The following is a 19,548-nucleotide window of genomic DNA, read 5'->3' as shown; positions in this document are numbered from 1 at the left end:
CGTCACGAAATGTGACTTAGAAATGTTTTAGGATATATTAAAACTCAGGTTGAACGAGTATAATATCAACACTTTAATGTAATAATTAATTGATACACAAATTATTTTATCCTTATATATAATAATAAATCACTATTAATAACCATTACTTATGACAAACTATTATTTTAATTTATAGTAAATATGTCTAAGGCATAAAGCAAATTAATATTTCATGTCTTACAACCAATATTGTACGCAAATATTTTACCGGTGTTCTAGTCTCAATATAACAATAAAATGATGAATTGTGCTTTGATTTTTAATTCTTTTGCTTTGTACAATATTAGTATCTTATATTATACTGTTACACAGATTGTAAATTAACTATATACTGAATTAACTAATTAATTATTTGTTATAATTGGGGATACCACAATATAAAATTGTAATATTTTACTTTTGCATGAGCCATTTCAGTATCTGATCAGGAATTATTAATTATTTTATTACTTTTAACATGACATTTTTTAAATAAATTTTTGCTTGTATTTAATAATCAATGGTTTACATAGATTTCTTTAAAAAGATATTGACACAGAAGTGGTTAAGCAAAAGTTTGACAAAACGATTTTAGTAATAATGATGAACATAAAATTAATAATATACATTTTGTACTTCACATACACACTCAGCACCAATAAATATATAGACTTAAACGAAATCTGTTAATAATTCCTAGTGATAAAAAATATTGAGCCATAGACAATCAAGTGAAATTCTACATAAGAGAAACAGATGAAAGATTTTAAAAATACTCAACTTTTGAAGACATCAAGAATTACAAAAGATTACAGAGTTACCATGAACAAGTAATTGGTAAAAGAAGAAAGATACAATATTAATATCAATAGGAGAACATCTATTTTTAATGTATGAGAGAAACACCGGTAGAGGATTACAATCTTTGGTGTGTACTTGAAGGATTTCATTTATTACCTTCTTTGTTTGTTAAAATTTGAGCCGTATAGTTTGTTTATGAATTTTAATTATTATCCATTTATGAATGGAACAAATACTTGTGCAACAATAAATGACTTAAAAAATTATTTATATGATTATTTTTAAATTTTCATATTTCCTTACATATTAACACACTTATTGTTTTATATTCTTTATTAAACATACACAGTAGGTATTCTTATCTTTTGCTATAAAAATATCACTTTTGTGAGTACAGAATTATTTTACTCAAATATGGGCATAAATAATTTGTTATATAAAGAATAATGACGATATAGTAACAAAGAAAAGAATGAGATTTTTATGAATTAAAACAATACTGTCTTGGATAATGTATATATTGCATGTATAACATTATTTAATTGTGAAACTATACGACTCCATTGTAATCATTATTAAGATGGGTATCAGAAGACTTTTATAAGTGCAGAAAATTTTCAAGGCATGAGTTATTAATAAGACCAACTATGTTAGAAGTATTATTAAAGTTTCTGTGATAGGTTCTGGTACAAGAAATATTAGTAATCTGTTATACTGTTGACATTCTAAAGAACAATCTCTAATTTATTAGGAATATTAAAATATTAGGCAAAAATCATAATATAGTATAGATAAATTTTAATATGCAACAAATGTTGACATTTATTAAACCCACAGAAAGAAAAGTGTTAGGTATTTCTTTTCATGCTAAAAGATAGAGAGAAAAAGTGTTAAGGTTACTATATAGTTCTGGCATAAATTTTATTTTTTCTTAACGATTAAATCATGAAGTGTTATTGGAAGGAGATAAAATCATCACTCAGTAATTGGATTCGAATTTTATACATCTTATCTTTAGAAAGAAATTATATAGTTTAGGAAGAAATATCACGACAAACACGAGCAGTAAATGCTATTTCAATATTATTTTACTAGTTGCAATCCTTATTCCAGCATAGAAATTCATAAAAATGTTATTTTCGATAACAATATATAACATATATTTGAACAATAGTATGTAACATGTGATTTTTCAATTGACTTGGGTTATAATAAATCAGCATGGTATAGCAGTATAGTAAATTTTTAGCAATAAATTTAACGAAGTTTACAAATATTCTTTCGTAAGATATAGTTTTCTTTAGAATATCAAAGGAACCCTTAATGGCTATAACTTTTCTGCCATCACTGATATCTTTTTTTAAATAAATTTGAACAAAATTTATATTATTTAATATATATATTGTATCTAATGTCTAAAAAAATGAAGTACATATAACTACTTTATGAGAATTCTTGAATGTTGAAATTTACATTCTTAATTGCAGAATTTTGAACTTATATTTCATATTCATTTCACAGTATTATTTTTTCCTTTATTTTTTCCTCCTTCATCCTTCATCATTAAGCATACATTTTCTTATAGAAGGTATACTTTTAATGTTTTATTCTTTCTTCCTTTTTAAAAATACATTCTGATACTTGTCATTTTAATAAATTAACTATGTAAAATGTCATTAGCAATAAAATATAGAATTTCAACATAAGAAATAAATTTAATGAAATAGTTGTACCATTAAAGGTTTCAAGAATATTTTATCTTTCGAAAATTTATAAAATTTAAATGTAAATGAAGTTATTATAACTTTTTCTTTACTACTATGATTACATATTAAATATATAAGAATGAAAATTTTGCAGCAAATAAATCAACTTTTGTGTTTTAATTACAAATTATTCCATTTTTTTCAGTTTGAATGTATAATACTTGAAAACATTTTATAAGTGCTATTGACAGAAACAAAATGTATTTATATACATACATATATAATAATCATGGAAAGAATAGTAGATTTCAAATAAATTGCTTTTGTTGCATCTGTCACAATTTAAAACTTTCATGTTTACAATACAATTAAATATATTTATATACACTTGTCACATTCCTGATATTTGCGTATTTAAATACATTCATCTTACATTGTTGAAATTATTTTGTGCATATACCTGTTGTTATGTCATTTAATTGATTATTTAATGGCTCATTTTTAAAATTTTCTAAAAATGATTTAAGCAATTTAATAGATATTGAATAGACAAAATGTTGTATTCAAATTTTTGCTAATACTACATTGCAATTAATGAAACTATCTTTTAAGTTAAAAATAAATTAACAAAAAATCATTTTTCTATATAAATTTAATATTATCTAGTCACATATAAAATAATATAAGTTGAAAATGATTTTAACAATAAATTAAAATCGTTATAAAGTATAAGATAGAAAACAAAATTTTTTGGAATAAATTAAAGGAAGAATACGTAATGAGAAGAAAGAATTAATATATACAACGGTACGTTTAGATAACTTTTTAATTACATACAATTCAATAGCTTTTAATTCATCGCAAAATGTTTCTTCCTTCTATTTTTCAATTCATGAATTATATTAACCGACTAATACTACTCGTGTTTTAACGAATTGACACGACTTAATATCCATCTTACGTGTTTGTTTCATAAAAAAACTGTTAGAAAATTGTTAAATACTGGGCGACTGTGAAATTATAAAAATTACACGACATTATCGATTTTAAAATCGTGCTAATTTAGTCGCGATTTATTTATTTTTTTTCTTGCTTATTGCTTCTCCTGTTTTAAGATACAATAATTACATTTTGTGTGTCAACTAGTACTGAATGTAAAATATCGATTCTACTTTATCTAAATAGAATTTTCTTCATTTTCCCTTCTCTTTCTTTTTGTATATTTCAGAAGGCAAAGTCATCATTTTTTTTTATAATTACTAATTTTTTCCTTTCGTGTTGCTATTTATGTCCTATTGAATAGCGAGAAAAATTCAAGATTTATTTTAGAATCTTATATATTAATTTTAATGAGGTTATTTAATTTATACAGTGACTATGTGGATAAAAGATATAACTATGTAGTCTTTATCCTTAATTATTAATGAGCACAAGATGAAAGAATGTACATCTTAGAAAGTATAATAGGTATACATATGTGTTGATACAAATATATATATATATATACATATATATATATATATATATATATATATATATATATATATATATATATATATATATATATGTGGGGTGTATATATGTACATATTTGTATCTTTATAATATGTTGCTCTTCTGTAAAACAATACTGCTAGTGTAACGACCAAGTGCAAAATCATAACATATGTGTATTGGTCATTTCCTTCAGTGATACCAAGCAGGGCAGAAAAATTACAAAAATAACGGTTATCATATCTTCATATATCGGGAAAAATAATAACGTATAAAGAACAACGATGAATCTTTCAAGATTTGTCGAAATATAAATGAAAATTTACAAATGTATATCTTCTTCTGCGCAATTAATGAAAATTCTGTTATAAATCGATCATATTATAATTAAAGAATCAGTAAATTGTTATGTCGTATCACCGATAAAAAATGAACAGAGTTACAATGTCGCGTATACATATATGTAATGTGTGATAAAATAATTGATTCTAATTGAACAATAGCTAATGGGAGATTTTATATTATTCGCTATTTCTTTTTTGCATCTGTTTTTAAGTCTAGGTTTGTTGTAGTCCTTATATAAAGTTTTGTATCTCATTATTCCTTTCATATTCTTTGCTACTCTGTACTATTCGCTGCTTCTTCTTCTCTATTCGTATGCATACGCGCAAATGCACATTAAAATACTTAGTCGCACACATAGCATGTTCGCACACGTACACGCGACATACGCACTCGTAAAAATAAATCTCTAAAACAGTTTATGCGCGTGAGCGTGATTCTTTCGGCTTCCCATTTTTCATTTTATTTTCTTTGTCATTTCTGCGTCATTTGCTTCTTTTTCCATCATTTCTTTTTGTCCAAATCTTCCATTCGGCTCGAAATCTTGGTAGGTTTTCAGTAGCTCAAAAGCAACTGAAAATCGTCATGAATTCAGTTACTTGAATAGGCAATGATATTTTACACTTTTTCCTTCTTTTACGAGAAGACGATTAATTTTACTCTATTCTTCTAGCTGAATTTATTCTATCAAAATTAACGTGTATTAATAAAGCAATTGTAACAAAGGTCACGGGGGTGTAGCTCTTGGAACAATCTAATTTTACGGAAATTTTAAGTAATTATTTAAATTAATGTAGAATATTAGAATAGAAAAAAATATGTGTTTAAAGCTACAAAAATATTTAATTGTATTATATTTCAATTAACCTTAACATACCAATATTTTCACAGTCTTTTATTATACATTTTTGCTATTTATTAATAAAATGAAACATAATGGCTATTTGAGCAAATGTTACGTATCTATAAAGAAGAACAAAACTTCATATTACACATGCATTCTAAAAGCATGATATTTCGTTGAACAAGAGACTTTTCGCTTTATACCCTTTTCCAATGACCTTTGTTATTTCGATGACCATTAATTGCTTAAATTCGTTGCTAATATAGTACGATACCACGTAAATAAGTCTTTTCGGTAATTAACAGTTTTACAACAGCGTGTACTGAAAAATCAAAAGCGTTTTGCTAAAATTATAAACGTTTACTATCTTTTAATATAAAATATGCTTTTGCAAATAGCTTACAAAAATCATGTAACGCATTTAAAGATTAATTTACCCTTAAGCTGCGTATGACGGGGACTTGTGCTAAAAACGATTACTCGAGAACGTGTCGACGAGGGGCATTATTTATAATGTTTAATTTTAACTGAAGGTCGCGAACATATGATAACGTTAATATACGTAATAATATATCATAATATGTAGCTAATATATAATCATCTCGTTAAAAGAAGGTCAACAGTATTTAAAGGCAATTATATCGTAAAAAATATTGTTCAACAACATCGAGCTTTTGTAAAAATCAGTTTTTATGAGTGTTCCGTAAGATTGCGAGCATCGAAAAAATAGAAAAAATAATATAAGATTAAATAATTTTCTAACTAGCGTGATCGAATAACAAAAACGAAAAGGAACATATAGTTAGAATTATCAAAAAAAAGCAACCACAAGATCCAGGTAACATATGTAGTATGTCCGTCTACATAACGTCTACGTACGTAGAAATATGTGGTATTTCATGTTTTATATTCTATATTTCTATGTTTGTTTAGAATTATTACGAATCAAAATTCTCGCGATCTCTCGATAGCTTCACAAGTCATTCGTCCCTACGCAGCATAGTACTATCGAAATATATGAAACTTGTTGTGTTAAAACCGATCCGTTTACGAGACGGAGCGACTGGACTAGTCTTGTAGACTAGCTTGCGGTATGCGCAAGCGCCATGGGCCCGGAGGCCCTGGACTTATTCGGGTTCCGGTCCAATTTACAAATGTCTCTTATTTCTACCACTTATATTTTTTAGTAAATAATTACGTAAAGATATATCACGTGAAAACCTATCAAATGTTTTCTATACCATTTATTACGATTCATAAGAAAATAAAATTAACTATAATAATTTCTGAGAGGAATAGAATTCTTCTGGTTTATCATTAATTAATTTTTGTAAGTAAATATCTTTCTAAATAAAGAGAATTAAATTATAACAATAATGCTTTGATAGATTTCCAAGTGAATCCTTCAGATCCAGGATATTTCTTTATGAACGTAACTTTTCTATTTGCTTTATTTCTAGTGGACATTATCGGACCGGGTCCCGACCTTGTTATATAGATGACACAGTAATACTTGCGTAATAGCCCAGGGCCTCACTGAGCTTGTGCACTAGGATCGCACTGCAACAGTCGCACGATAGACGGATCACTTTTTGCCCCTTCTATGAACTCGTCGAGCGATAATTTGCCATCCTTGTTTTTATCCATCTGTCGGAATATCTTGTCGGTTCTTTTTTCTGGCGTAGATTCATCTTCCGGCATTTTCATTACGGACCCCACCATTTTATAGATTGCCTGATAAGTAGAGCAGTATTTTTATATGAGTATTTAGATATAATTTAAATACGAGTATTTGTTTGAATTTAAGAGTTAATTGTAAACCGGGTCCCTTTTCATGGCCTGGAGGCTGAGAAAAAGAATCTATTATTATTATATTCTTTTGCCATTTTTCAAGCCACTATTAACTAGACATTAGATTGCATTAAAATGAATTAAGATATTTGTGATCTTGTTTTTTACTGTTTGGTAAATCGTTTTCCGATCATAATGGATACATTAATCGGATATTTGAGATCTTCATAGCCCAGTATCGCAAAATTATCAAAATTGAGCTTTCTTTCCTCGTAATCGTTTCATCCTTACCGTTACAATTTCCAGCATTTCTTGCCGCGAAATATAACCATTACCATCCAGATCGTACATGCTGAAGGCCCACTTTAATTTCTGTTCCAGTTTACCACGAGATGTTACGCTGAGAGCGCATAGAAATTCTCGAAAGTCGATTGTTCCATCCCCATTCGCGTCGAATGTTCTGAATACATGTTCTGCAAACTACGCGTAACATATTTGTGAATAATATGATGGAACAATCTCAAATTTCCTTATCAGTACAAGAACAATACACTGTATATAAATAGTTATAATTACGATACAATGTATATAAATAAGCATATTTCAATGTTAATGAAAGTCGTGCCTTTAGTAATTTTAGTAATAAAAGAAGAAGAAAATTGGAACCAGTCATTTTGAAAATTAGTTAAGATGATTGCTTGATAGTAATTAATACTTTGAAAAATTGTAAAAATTATAAGTTCTATCGTTTGTCAGATGAATTAATTTTATTTAATTAATACGTGTATACTTTCAATAAATTTTATAAATCAATAATTTAATTTACCTTAGAGGCATCACCGTACGGGAAGAAATTTCCATATATTTTTTTAAATTCTTCTACGCTGAGGTGCCCACTCGGACAATCCTTCAAGAAGCCTTTGTACCATTCTTGGATTTCAGCATCTTTAAAAAGACATACATTTTCTCATTGAGTTGGTATTACGTTGAATGAATCTGCCTGACGATGAGATGTGCAAATAAAAATTAAAAAGTTAAATCCCGACTCCCCCTAGTTCTTTGTTAGAAGTTTTAGATTTATTGAGTTTGTTTTTAGCTGTTAGATAGGATTAAAGTGAAAAAAATATTAGTTAACTGAATTTCGAATTATTTATTATCGAATTGAATGTTAAATGAAATACATATATGAACAAAATTGATGAAAATCTACCTGAGAATTCCGTATTTTGTTTGAGGTCTTCTAGTACTTCTGGCTTCAGTTTGCTGTTTTGTTTTCCCATGGTTATTCGAAGTCCCCTTTTAAAATTCCGTCGAGGGGTCTCAGAATTCAATTAGTGGATAATTAAGCACTAACTAGTCTACTATTCTACTGGTGCCGTTTAAAACAGGCACTTCGTGGCTGGTAGTTTCCACCAGGCACGCCTGTAAACAAGAAAGAGTACATAAGTGTTTGTACCTATTTGTTTAAAAAATTGTCGAATTACATGATCTCAGTGGAAACCAGGCTTTTGCGGTTTTCTTCATTGGCCATAGAAAACATGTGTACATTCATGAATCATATTCAAAGAGAGATGGAAGAGGAGAAAGGAGGAAGATATATGACTACGGAGTAGATGATGGACTCGCTGATATTGTTTCAATCCTTTATCGACTTGACGAGGCGGCGAGATGAAACAGCTATGCAACGTGCACTTCTTTATGCACTATCGTTCAAAAGTACCCGCACACCTGCTGATTTCTGACTAAATGATTTTTAATTAACCGCAGTAATTTTTGTCTTTTATACTTCTGAACGGTAGTATAGATCCACCATACACCACAAAAACCGAACTGTTAACATTATATTTGCACCTATAAAGTCATACACATCCACACCATTGTTACAAAACAAACAAAATGTTAATGTGGCTCTAGTAATGATAAAAAGAAATATAGAAGAAACAGCAATTTTGATAAAAGAACGTCGATGATAGTATAACAATAATAATGATGATAATGATAACAATAACAACAACCACGATAATAATAACAATGATGATGATAGTAACAATAACAATAACAATAATAATAACAACAACAACAATAATAATGATGATAGTAATAATAACATCAACAACAATGATTACAACAACAACAATAACAACAACAACAACAATAAGAATGATAATACATTTATAGCATACTGTGATTTATTATTATAATATTATTAGTAATGATGAGTAATGTCGATATTTTTCGTTTTTTTTCGCGATGCATACTATTTACGAACAAATTATGTTTAATTGTTTAAACGAAATATTAATAAGTATCGTGCTGACGTAATAAGTACATATATATATTAGATCTTATTAGACCATTCACGTGTATTACGAACGTGAATTAAAGGTGTAAAATTTAAAAAACATGTTTCTGGAATTATGTCGGTGTCTGTTCAAGTCTGAAAGCATTTCTTTGTATACACAATATTTTATATTGTATTTTAGATTATTTAAAGAAAAAGAATTAAAATCTAAAAAAGACATTCATTTAGTTTCAATTTAAAGGGAGACTCGATTAATAATAAAATAATAAATTATCCATGAGTAGCTTGTAGTCCTATGATTACAATTTGTACGTTATTTAAAATTTTCTCTGTGAAGGACAAAAATTATGTGACTGAGTCGTATTTTAAATTAATATCATTTTGTCTCTAGCAAGTTCTATTATTCTCATTTGGTTCTCAACACTTAAAAGTAACCGAGAATCAAAAATGGTCATCAGACACGATTAATAATGTATGTTAATGATATTTAGATTCATAATATTATCCGTTGCGGTTGACAATGTTCTGTAAAATTCTTACCACCGATAATCTACATAATTTTAAGCAAATGTATGGATGGCGTTAAGTAATTCTTGTAAAACACATTCTCCTCTATCTATTTTTATGTCGACCCATCGTATAATGTTCATACTGACGCATTACATATACCTGTATCATGAAATACGCACGTTTATTAATATCAATTAATTAATCGATATACTCGTATCTCAGAAATAATTCATACTACTAAAATGTCACAAAATAAATGTAATAGTACGCTTTAATTTGCAGCATAATGAATGTCAATTTCAAGATGCGTGTTTTAGAAGTGAACTACCGATCTTATAAGTACGATTAATCATTGGATCACGAATATTTCTTGCTGCTCTGAAACTGAATAATAGTTTTAATACTTTATTTTAGTAAGTTATGAATAGAAACCATCGGTCATCGTTTGATTAATTTTATTAATTGCATCTTATATGTAATTACATATTACGTACGTAATACGTAATTTGAACTACGAATTTTCTTATTTTGTGATCCAAAGATTATACGGCGACTCTAACAGATTATAAAAGTACGCAGAAGCGATGACAAATATGATTTAGAACAAACTTTTATGTATGTAACAAGATGCAAGACATTCTTTTCGAATTTCTATTGAGATTTCAAAGAAAAATGGGTTGATTGGTCTGATATAATACCAAAATCGAATACTGAAATTCAGGTACTTGTTGCAAAATTATCTGTTTACAGAAATTTCTTCCATGTATTTTATGTTGGATGATATTTGTTAACGATAAAACAGTTTATTGCATGAAATGAATGTGCGATAAAATAAAAATATTCTTGAAACTATTTTATAGACTGTTACAAAAATATGGTAGATTTCATTTTCCACAATATGTGACCCGTCCCAGTTTTCTTTAAAATCGCGGAATTAATTGCGTTTAGCTACATTGTTATAGTAAGATCTACGATTAGATCAAATGGATTTGAAAAAAAATTATTTTTTTTCCTTATGGAAAAATTTAAATGTACATTAAGAAATGTTATATATAGTATGTATATGTATATATATACACACACGCACATACATAACAAGTGTAGCAGCTGCCTTTTTGTCTCATAACTTTTTTGGTAAATGTAACGCATTAATTGTAACATACATTAATTCATAATACTAAATTTGTAATTTAATGATTGGAATAAAATACATAATAGCAAAATTCGGTTTATTCAAATAATAGGTTATTTCTAAAGAACATATATATATATCATTTTTATAGTTCTTTAAATTATTTTGAATCATTATTTTCCTTCCTTTTAACATGTTATTTTAAGATTTTTAATCATTAGGCAAAAAACCAACTTAATGAATTTCTTAGACCTTGTATACAGTGTTCTTGAAAATCGAACATGTTTGTGCCCTATGCAAGATTCTCGTTAAAAGAACGCATACATATGTATATTAAATAACTACAGATAAAAGTCGGTGAAACTTTTCTTAAAGGACGTTATTTCGCACCCTTCTTGAAATATACTGTATGTACAAAATTCATACAGTACTGTGGCGCGTATTAACTAGATTACATAAGAATTTTAATATCAGCAAAATCAATGTTACTACGTTAGCAAATATATATATATATATATATATATATATATATATATATCTCGTTTCCTTTCACACATTTTACATTATTTAATGAGTATAACGAATGCATATACAATTTTTAATTACACGTTTCTGAAGAGACACAGAGATTCGAAAATCTAAAGACTACAAAATAATCTATAATAAAACTGTGTAAACATGCTGGTTTTTGGAAGAAGTACGTATACCTCAAACCTTTCAATTTATAAGATAACAAGGCCATAAAATATACAGTCATAAGATTTTGTCAAATCGTTGATTGTGATTTCAAATAAATTTACAATCTTATTTAATAACCTTATACTAAACGATACGAATATAATTATCGTTCAATTGCACATTGAACTACCTCTTACTTGTTATTATACATTTCATAAATCTTTCCACCGAAATATATTTATTTATTTTTTAGTCTTTTTCTTGCTCTTGGAAAATAAATGTAACACATAACTATCACATACTTTATGACGCTATTACATATAATTTATTACATTTTTAATTTAATGTTCTATTTAATATGATTGGACACCAGCAAAGTATACAAAAATTTAATAAGTTATCGAATAAATCTCTTTACAGATCTTGCTTTTTTCTAAGAAAAGAATTTTTCTTAACTTAATTAACTTATATTGAGATTAAGTTGTTAAAAGCCTTTGGTTGTTAATTACATAGTCTGGTGAATTTCGAAAACATTGATTCTAAACAATTTTATTTATACAACATCAAACTAATAATTTTATTATGATTATATTTTGAAATCTACTCATTGGTTTGATGGTAAATTAATGACATCTTTAAAGATTCGAAGTATGAATTTTAAGATTTTGAGGGAACAACAAGGAATTCATTTACATAATATGATAGAAGAGTTTATATATATTGTTTCTTTAGTATCAAGTTCATATTTAATAGTCAGCATAAAAATGGAAAGTAGATGCAGAAGCAGCATTATACAACGTCAGCATTAGCATCAAATGAGAAGAAGTAGAGAAAGAATAGTAGAGAAGATATTTTGAAGTATCTGTTCAAATTATGTTCATTATTACAATCTATTAATCTTAGATTTCTACAAAGGCTATATATTCTTCAAATATATCGAAGACTACTGGTCCTAAAGAGCCTATATACTAAATAAATTGTCGAAACGACGTCGAAGTATGTAAAATCAGAAATAATAATCGGCAGTATATTCTCTCTGTCACAAATATATACATATATAATTATGTTTTTAGCAAATATAATTCTGTGAGAATTAAACAAATTTTCGAGCAATATACGGATCTACTTTGAATAATGTAATTTACATAAATCCGTTTGTGATAATATAATTTCAAAAAAAAGAACAATTTTTATAAATAAAAGAAATAAGCATGAATGTAATAACGATATTTTCTTTTGTATCTTCATACCATTTTTACATTTAATTTCAAACCATATACCATCATTGATGATACGTGTACCATTGCGTTCGGAATGAAATATACAATGAAATTCTGAAATTAATGTTATCATAATAAATTGTGTAATGTAAATCATTGTATCGTGAATTTTGAATTAATTTTAATTATTCATTAATTTATGATAATAACGTGAAAGCGAAGTTTATTTTGTTTTATGAAATTTAAAAAATTTCATTTACATCGTTTGGAAAGTTTTAACAAGTATTACGTGTAACTCGATCCAATGAAAATCATTAAAATGTTTATTCAATTAGAAGAATTTTTGAAATAAGAATATAAAATTTGTGAGTAGAGTTTTGAAAATTTTTTTACATACAAAGCAATTGAAAGTCACGAAATATATTTCGTGTATTATTATGACAACAGGATTTTATTGGTTATTCTTTAAATAAATTAATCATTTACTTGAAAGTATAATTCGAATTGAAATTCTCGCTTGAATGTTTCAACAGCTTACGGATTATTACACGAGCAGCACAACGAACAAACGAGTTCGACTTTCGTAAGGGTTTACATGTTACAATAATCATCATATATTCATCCCTATATCCATATTCATACCCATATCCATATATTGGTATCAATGTATCTTTATTAATAGATATATGGGAGATTAGTCTCGTAGAATACATAAATTACATGAAAGTATTTATACAAAATGTAAAGATATAAGCATAAATACATTGCTAAATTTTGTCATAATATCGTCAATAATATTGTAAAAAAATAGATTATATGACAAAAGAAGCTGCCTATCCTAAAATATATTTAAAAGACTTAAAAAAGAAGAGGAATACGTTCTATATATCGTAATATGTCCCTTTTTGAATGCAATCATTTCACATAAGACACTTTTATCGCACCCCTAAAAGCAACAATGATATTTCATACATTGAAAGCAAAACTGGTCTAAACCACATTTCTTCTGAAAGGATCCGTGTGATCCTAACTTTCGAAGAAGGCCTGAAAATAAAAAATGTCTACCGTGTCATTCGAGGACTGTCACGAATCTCTTTATCGCGCAATACATAGAGTATATTTGAATTATAATGTTTTGTTTTATAGCTGTAATGCATAATTTATCAAAAAGTTGTAGAAAGAGTGATTAGACTGTTGATATTTATGAAAATCCATGTTTTTAAGAATACAACTAAAGAGTGGGAGCTAAGCTTTGTTTCCCTTACGAAATATTATAATTGTATGGAAGAATACTGTATCTTGAATATTTTATATATTTTTGCCTGTCATGCGCATTCTGTGCATTTCTTGCACCTTTAAATTTCCCACAAATGCATAGAAATCCGCATTCTAGTGATAATTATTAGTAAAAAAAAAAAAAAAAAAAAAAAGACAGAAGCGTGCCTTTTAATAGGTTGGAAGTGTGATTGAATGTATAGGGAGGATAGAATGGATGGCGTAGAAAAATATAAAATAGTATAGATTTGTGAAATAGCGTAGGTAATTCAATTTTTCGCTTGCATTTGAATTTCTCATGTTTAGCTTGTAAGATTCGTAGTTTCAATTGATTATACTTTCGGATAGTTTTCACAGTAGATTTCATAAAATATCCCTCTATCGGGTATATATTAACGGTAGAATATTCCATCAAAGTGATTAAGCATTGTTCATTGAGTTGTTACTGCGTATATTACGTTGATGTAACAGTAATTGTCGTTTTAATAACTTTGACACATATTACGAAATTATTGGGATTGTTAAATATACTGAACTTTTGTAATTTAAGATTAATTCAGTAAAATACTTATTGGAGATAAAATGTGAGTACGTACTGAATGTGATATTTTTACTATCCGGTGAGTTACGGCCCTTTCGTACGTATTAAAATCGTTAAATCGATTGACAAGATTCAAAGATTTTTAATAAAACGTGGGCTTATAAAATGTATTTCGTATGTCAGTATGTACAAGAAAACATGAAAAAATGAAAAAATACAGATAACTTCTTTACGAAGAAAACAGATTACTCGTAGAGTTAGATGGTTTTATTAATATATTCTTTTATGAGAGCAATTAATTTTTAATTATTGAACGCTGCAAAAATCAAAGGTGGAAACTGAGATGTAACAACGTGTTTGTAATATATAATGCACTTTGGGTTTGTTCTTAAGCTTTATAAAATTTTTCGTCTATATCCATTGACTCTTTCAATAAAGAAACTTGTTATTTCGATTGTCAATGCTGCACTTTCGATTTAAGGAGAATTGCGATGCTTTGTTACGCATTATCCTTCAATTTATTGGGGACAAAGCGAAAGATCACGAATAGGGACACAGAACGTGAAAAGTATCTCAACATACATGTATGCATATACTTGTAATATGTCTATAAATTAATAATAATACGATAGTTTCCTATTTCTATTCATTTTTTTCTGTCTTATCATTTTAAACAATTAGTTATATAATTAGTCGACTATAATTTGTATGAAACAAAATGAAATAATGCGATACAAAATCACGTTTATTTATGGTCAATGCCACCATTTGAGGACATTTAAAAAAAAATCAATATTGTGCCGATATATTTAAATGAACGAATGTCACTGATTATATAAATTGCAACGAATGAATAAAGATCATTCTTTTTTTTATCATACCGTGAATGAATAATATATTCACTCTGTATAATTACGTATTTAAAGATTTTGGGAGTGTGTGCGCGCGCGCGAGTGAGGTCGCATCTTTTCTCCAATATCGTATTAACGAACAAAATTTGTTCACGTTTAAAATTGACTGAAATCGTAGTATGCATGATCGAAGCACGAAGTTGTAAAAACACGAAGAAAACTTCGTCAGATCGATTTTCGTTTAAGAGGCAATGATATGTACTTAATCTACTATACAATACATAATATATATGTAACTATACGGATAACGCGAGCGATTTTTGTTTACATCAATTGCACGAACTGCATATTAGTACATAGATACCTACTTACTTCCTGCTTACAAACCTTCCGAGCAAATCCTAATGAAACGATATTTTACCCGTGATTTATATAAATTCGTAAAATCTCAAGTATTGTGTCGGCAACCTTTCTTCCAAGAACAAAAATTATTTTTTTATTTCATCTATCTAAGTAGTAATGAATGATCTATAGGCTTTAAAAATCACAGATAACTCTGATGTAAAAAAAAAGAAGAAAAAAATAAGGAATCGAAATAAGAATGAAATACCATGGATAAAGTTCATTAACGCCATACTTTTCGTTCGAATTGCTTTCTGCTTTCTTATTTCGTTTACAAATAAAAGAAATAAATCTTGTAAAAAATTGTACAGTTAATTTTGTCGAGCGGAAGATTTTGTATAAAATTATTAATCTGCTTATGGGTATACTTTTGATTTCCATTGAGCTACATTAAGCATAAAATCGAAGTTTATTACGAAACTGAAAAATCACATGGATGCATAAAAGGATAAGCGGAATTAAGCTAAAAATGCACAAGGTAATTTTATGGGATTCAGTTGCGGACCCGGCCAACGTGTGTAAATTCATTAAAAAATTAAATTGAAAATAAAATTTATAAATCATTTATATTTTCGTGCCAATAAATAACTGAATGTAAGAGTCGGATTGGCTGCCGATTCGAGAAAAATCGTCTCGTGCATTTTTATCTTATTACGCGTGATCCTAGAAATGAAAAAAAAGCAGAAAATTGCATGCGTGCTGGTAAGCAGTTGTAGTATAAATTTCAGAGCTGGTTACCTTGCTTCCATATTTCCTTACCAGAAAGAAGTTAACGAGTTACAAACTTTATAATTTTCACAACATATCTCCTTATTACCAGCTGATTAATGTATTATTATCTATATGCCTTCATCTTAAATTATTGCAAGTAAATTTAAAGGGACAACATCGTTGACATATTTTTTATTCAACATGAAGTTCCTTAATCTCCTTTAAACTATAGATTTTATCTGTCGAATATATTCCATTACTACCCTAATTTTAAGGAACGTAGTGCTTGATACATATTACACAATAACACTAAGTATTCTTTGTAGACATGTTATATTGCACGCATATACATTGCCAACTTAAATGTTTTGTATTTATCTTCTAGTTTTAGACGACGCGCGTATATTTTATACACTCACTATAATACGTATATGAGAAATTATACAGTGACACTCACGAAAATTTTAAATAGCGTAGCATGTATCTTTAGTAGAATGAATAAAAAATAAGTTCAGTACCTACGGTATTTAAACTGGTATAAGACAAATCAGTGAAATCTTTGAAAAGTATAGAATGTTTGACAAAAAGGATTGAAAGGAAGAATTTGAAGGAATGATTTTATATTGTCAAATAAAATGCAATTAAAAACAGAAACACAATCACAATCAAACGATATTGCTTGATTATAGAAGTTTGAATATCCAACGAAATAATGTTTGAAGCCTAGTAATTCGGCAAATATAAATACAATTTGTTTATTTCTAAGTTTCATAGTATTTTATAACGTACGATCACCCTGGAAAATATTTTCTTCATTGCCAGACACTCTATACAGATAGATCGAGAGAAATTTCAATGAAAATGTTAATCAGTTAACTATTGACTAGTTAATATGACATACCTTTTTGGGTGTGAAATGTACCATTTGAAGTATATCGTGCAATATAAAACTGCATTCCTCGATTGAAAATTTGTTCTACCTATTCGACAGTACTCTCTTGCAATTCGTTGTGTTACCATCACTCACGAAATGTCCTAGCACTTTGTCGTCGTTGTTCAAATTATAAAGGGAGAGCAACTGTCTGAACCGTTCGATCACGAAACATTGAAAAATCCTGTCAAATTACGTCTAGTAATTAACGTTCACCTTAAACGTCAATCTTAAGGTACTTGCCGCGGAAGCATCAGTTTAAACTCCTCAATGCAATCTCATTGAAATATTTCTTTTGTGTTTACATCCAACAACGAAATTGCAACTATATAAAATGTTAAAATGGTCATGATTGCAAAGCGTTGCTTGCCGATGTTGTCCTCTTCACAGTCTAAGTGTTTTTTTTTTTGTTTTTTTTTTTTGTTTTTTTTTGTTGAGAAATTGGGTGTATTTTTTGGATGTCTAATGCTGGATACTTTCCAAGTAGTCAATGTATGAGTTCCTTCGTATCACCGGTTGTAAATTCAGATCAAGGGTAGACTTCTCTCGCGTTCACAGCACTTAAATTCGATTCCTTAAAAAGTAATCCGTCGACGAATTTCTTTCGAGAAATTATTCGATTCCGTTAACTCGACTCGAAATTAGGACGTAGAAAGACAACGATTCTTTAGTTATTGTTCTTTGCCAATTGCAATTCTGGGAATTAAAGGCGTTCTATCAAGTTTTCGTATTAACCATTGTAATGCTGCAATATATCCGCGCGCACGCGCGTGTCCGTGTATTTGTGCGTGTATGCATGTGTACGGGCGCGTACGAATACGTGCATCTGTATATGTATGTATAATTCTACAACAAATACGTTTCGTATGAAAGACAGATGTATCTGAAATTGCTTTCATCGCTGTTGCTCGGTCGGTTGGTATTTTACGAATGTTTTTTGACAACAGTGTACTATTAATAATCGATCCCGAAACAAAACACGGGAATTAAGGGGCCAGCATTTTTGAAAGCTCTTCGTCTTGAAGGCAACCTTTCAAAAATTCCTCCTCGGTAAGTTGACCGTCATTATTTTCATCCATTTTTGCAAATATATTTTTCGCTCTATCTTCTGCACTGTCTGCTGGTCTGCTGCTCGAGCATGCACCGAGCATGTCGTATATTGCCTAGAAATAGAAAAATATAATCTGTTCAATTTTTGTTTCGTTTTCGAGATGAAAGTTCGTAAGTAGAGCCCGTTATCATAAAAATAGGCAATAATTGGAAAATTCGAAGCTTTTTATTTTTTTAATAAATTTGAAATTGGCAAACTGACGGCGAATCTCTCTTTTTAACCTCTCTTTGCATCTACTCAGTGTCATACTTCATCTTGAAAAATTCATTGATATCAACATAAAAACTAAACGATTTAACGTGAAGTGACGTAATCTTTTTACCCTATCTTATCTCTAAGCTATAAACGTACGACCAGTGTAAAACAAAAGGAAAAAGATATAAAACATTTCGCTATTATCTGTTAGAACAGAAATATATATCAATGTGAAACACATAATACCTGAACGATCTTAGTCATTTCTTGAATATCAATGACGCCATTTCCATCAACGTCATACATCCGGAAAGCCCACTTTAGTTTTTCTTCTGGCGTCCCGCTAGACGTTACATCGATGGCCAATAGAAATTCCTGCAATAAAACATTACGATTTCTGTAATAAAAGGTCGGTAATATCCGTGTAGTCACTGATATTGACATTTTATTTCTGTATAATAACACAATTTAATTTTCTTGTCGGCGAGTAATAATGTAGACTTCATAACACTTCATATTACACGATTTATATTTATAATAAAATATGCACAGCTGTACATTTGAAATTCATAATACAATTGATGTGCACGTATTTCTTTTTCCTCGCTGCTGTTCTGTTAATAATTCGAAACTCTTCGTGGATAACAGAAAAGTTACTGACGATAGTTTCTTAGTTCCAAGAAATAAATGT

The 19,548-nt window shown here is 28.5% G+C and overlaps 2 protein-coding genes across 7 annotated transcripts in view; both read right to left on the bottom strand.

Annotated features, from left to right (window-relative positions):
• Positions 1–49: 49 nt before the first annotated feature.
• LOC126916236 (neurocalcin homolog) overlaps positions 50–19,548 on the bottom strand; it is an 80,136-nt gene continuing 60,637 nt past the window's right edge. Inside the window, exons 2-5 of the mRNA XM_050721792.1 lie at positions 8,209–8,420; positions 7,825–7,943; positions 7,290–7,478; positions 50–6,941 (exon numbers count right to left, since the gene is read on the bottom strand). Coding sequence (XP_050577749.1) covers positions 6,741–6,941; positions 7,290–7,478; positions 7,825–7,943; positions 8,209–8,278 — 579 coding nt within the window. The 5' untranslated portion in view covers positions 8,279–8,420 and the 3' untranslated portion in view covers positions 50–6,740. The remainder of the gene's footprint in view (positions 6,942–7,289; positions 7,479–7,824; positions 7,944–8,208; positions 8,421–19,548) is intronic.
• The window catches only part of LOC126916237 (neuronal calcium sensor 2), a 66,522-nt gene continuing 60,467 nt past the window's right edge, over positions 13,494–19,548 (bottom strand). For all 6 annotated transcript variants that reach the window (XM_050721798.1, XM_050721797.1, XM_050721793.1 and 3 more), the window contains 2 exons: positions 19,104–19,232; positions 13,494–18,714 (listed from right to left, as the gene is read on the bottom strand). In XM_050721798.1, coding sequence (XP_050577755.1) covers positions 18,538–18,714; positions 19,104–19,232 — 306 coding nt within the window. In that variant the 3' untranslated portion in view covers positions 13,494–18,537. The remainder of the gene's footprint in view (positions 18,715–19,103; positions 19,233–19,548) is intronic.

The sequence above is a fragment of the Bombus affinis genome, chromosome 5 (genome assembly GCF_024516045.1).
Source record: "Bombus affinis isolate iyBomAffi1 chromosome 5, iyBomAffi1.2, whole genome shotgun sequence".
NCBI lineage: Eukaryota > Metazoa > Arthropoda > Insecta > Hymenoptera > Apidae > Bombus > Bombus affinis.
Note: the sequence above shows the minus strand (reverse complement) of the source record. Positions and strands in the feature narration are given on the sequence as shown.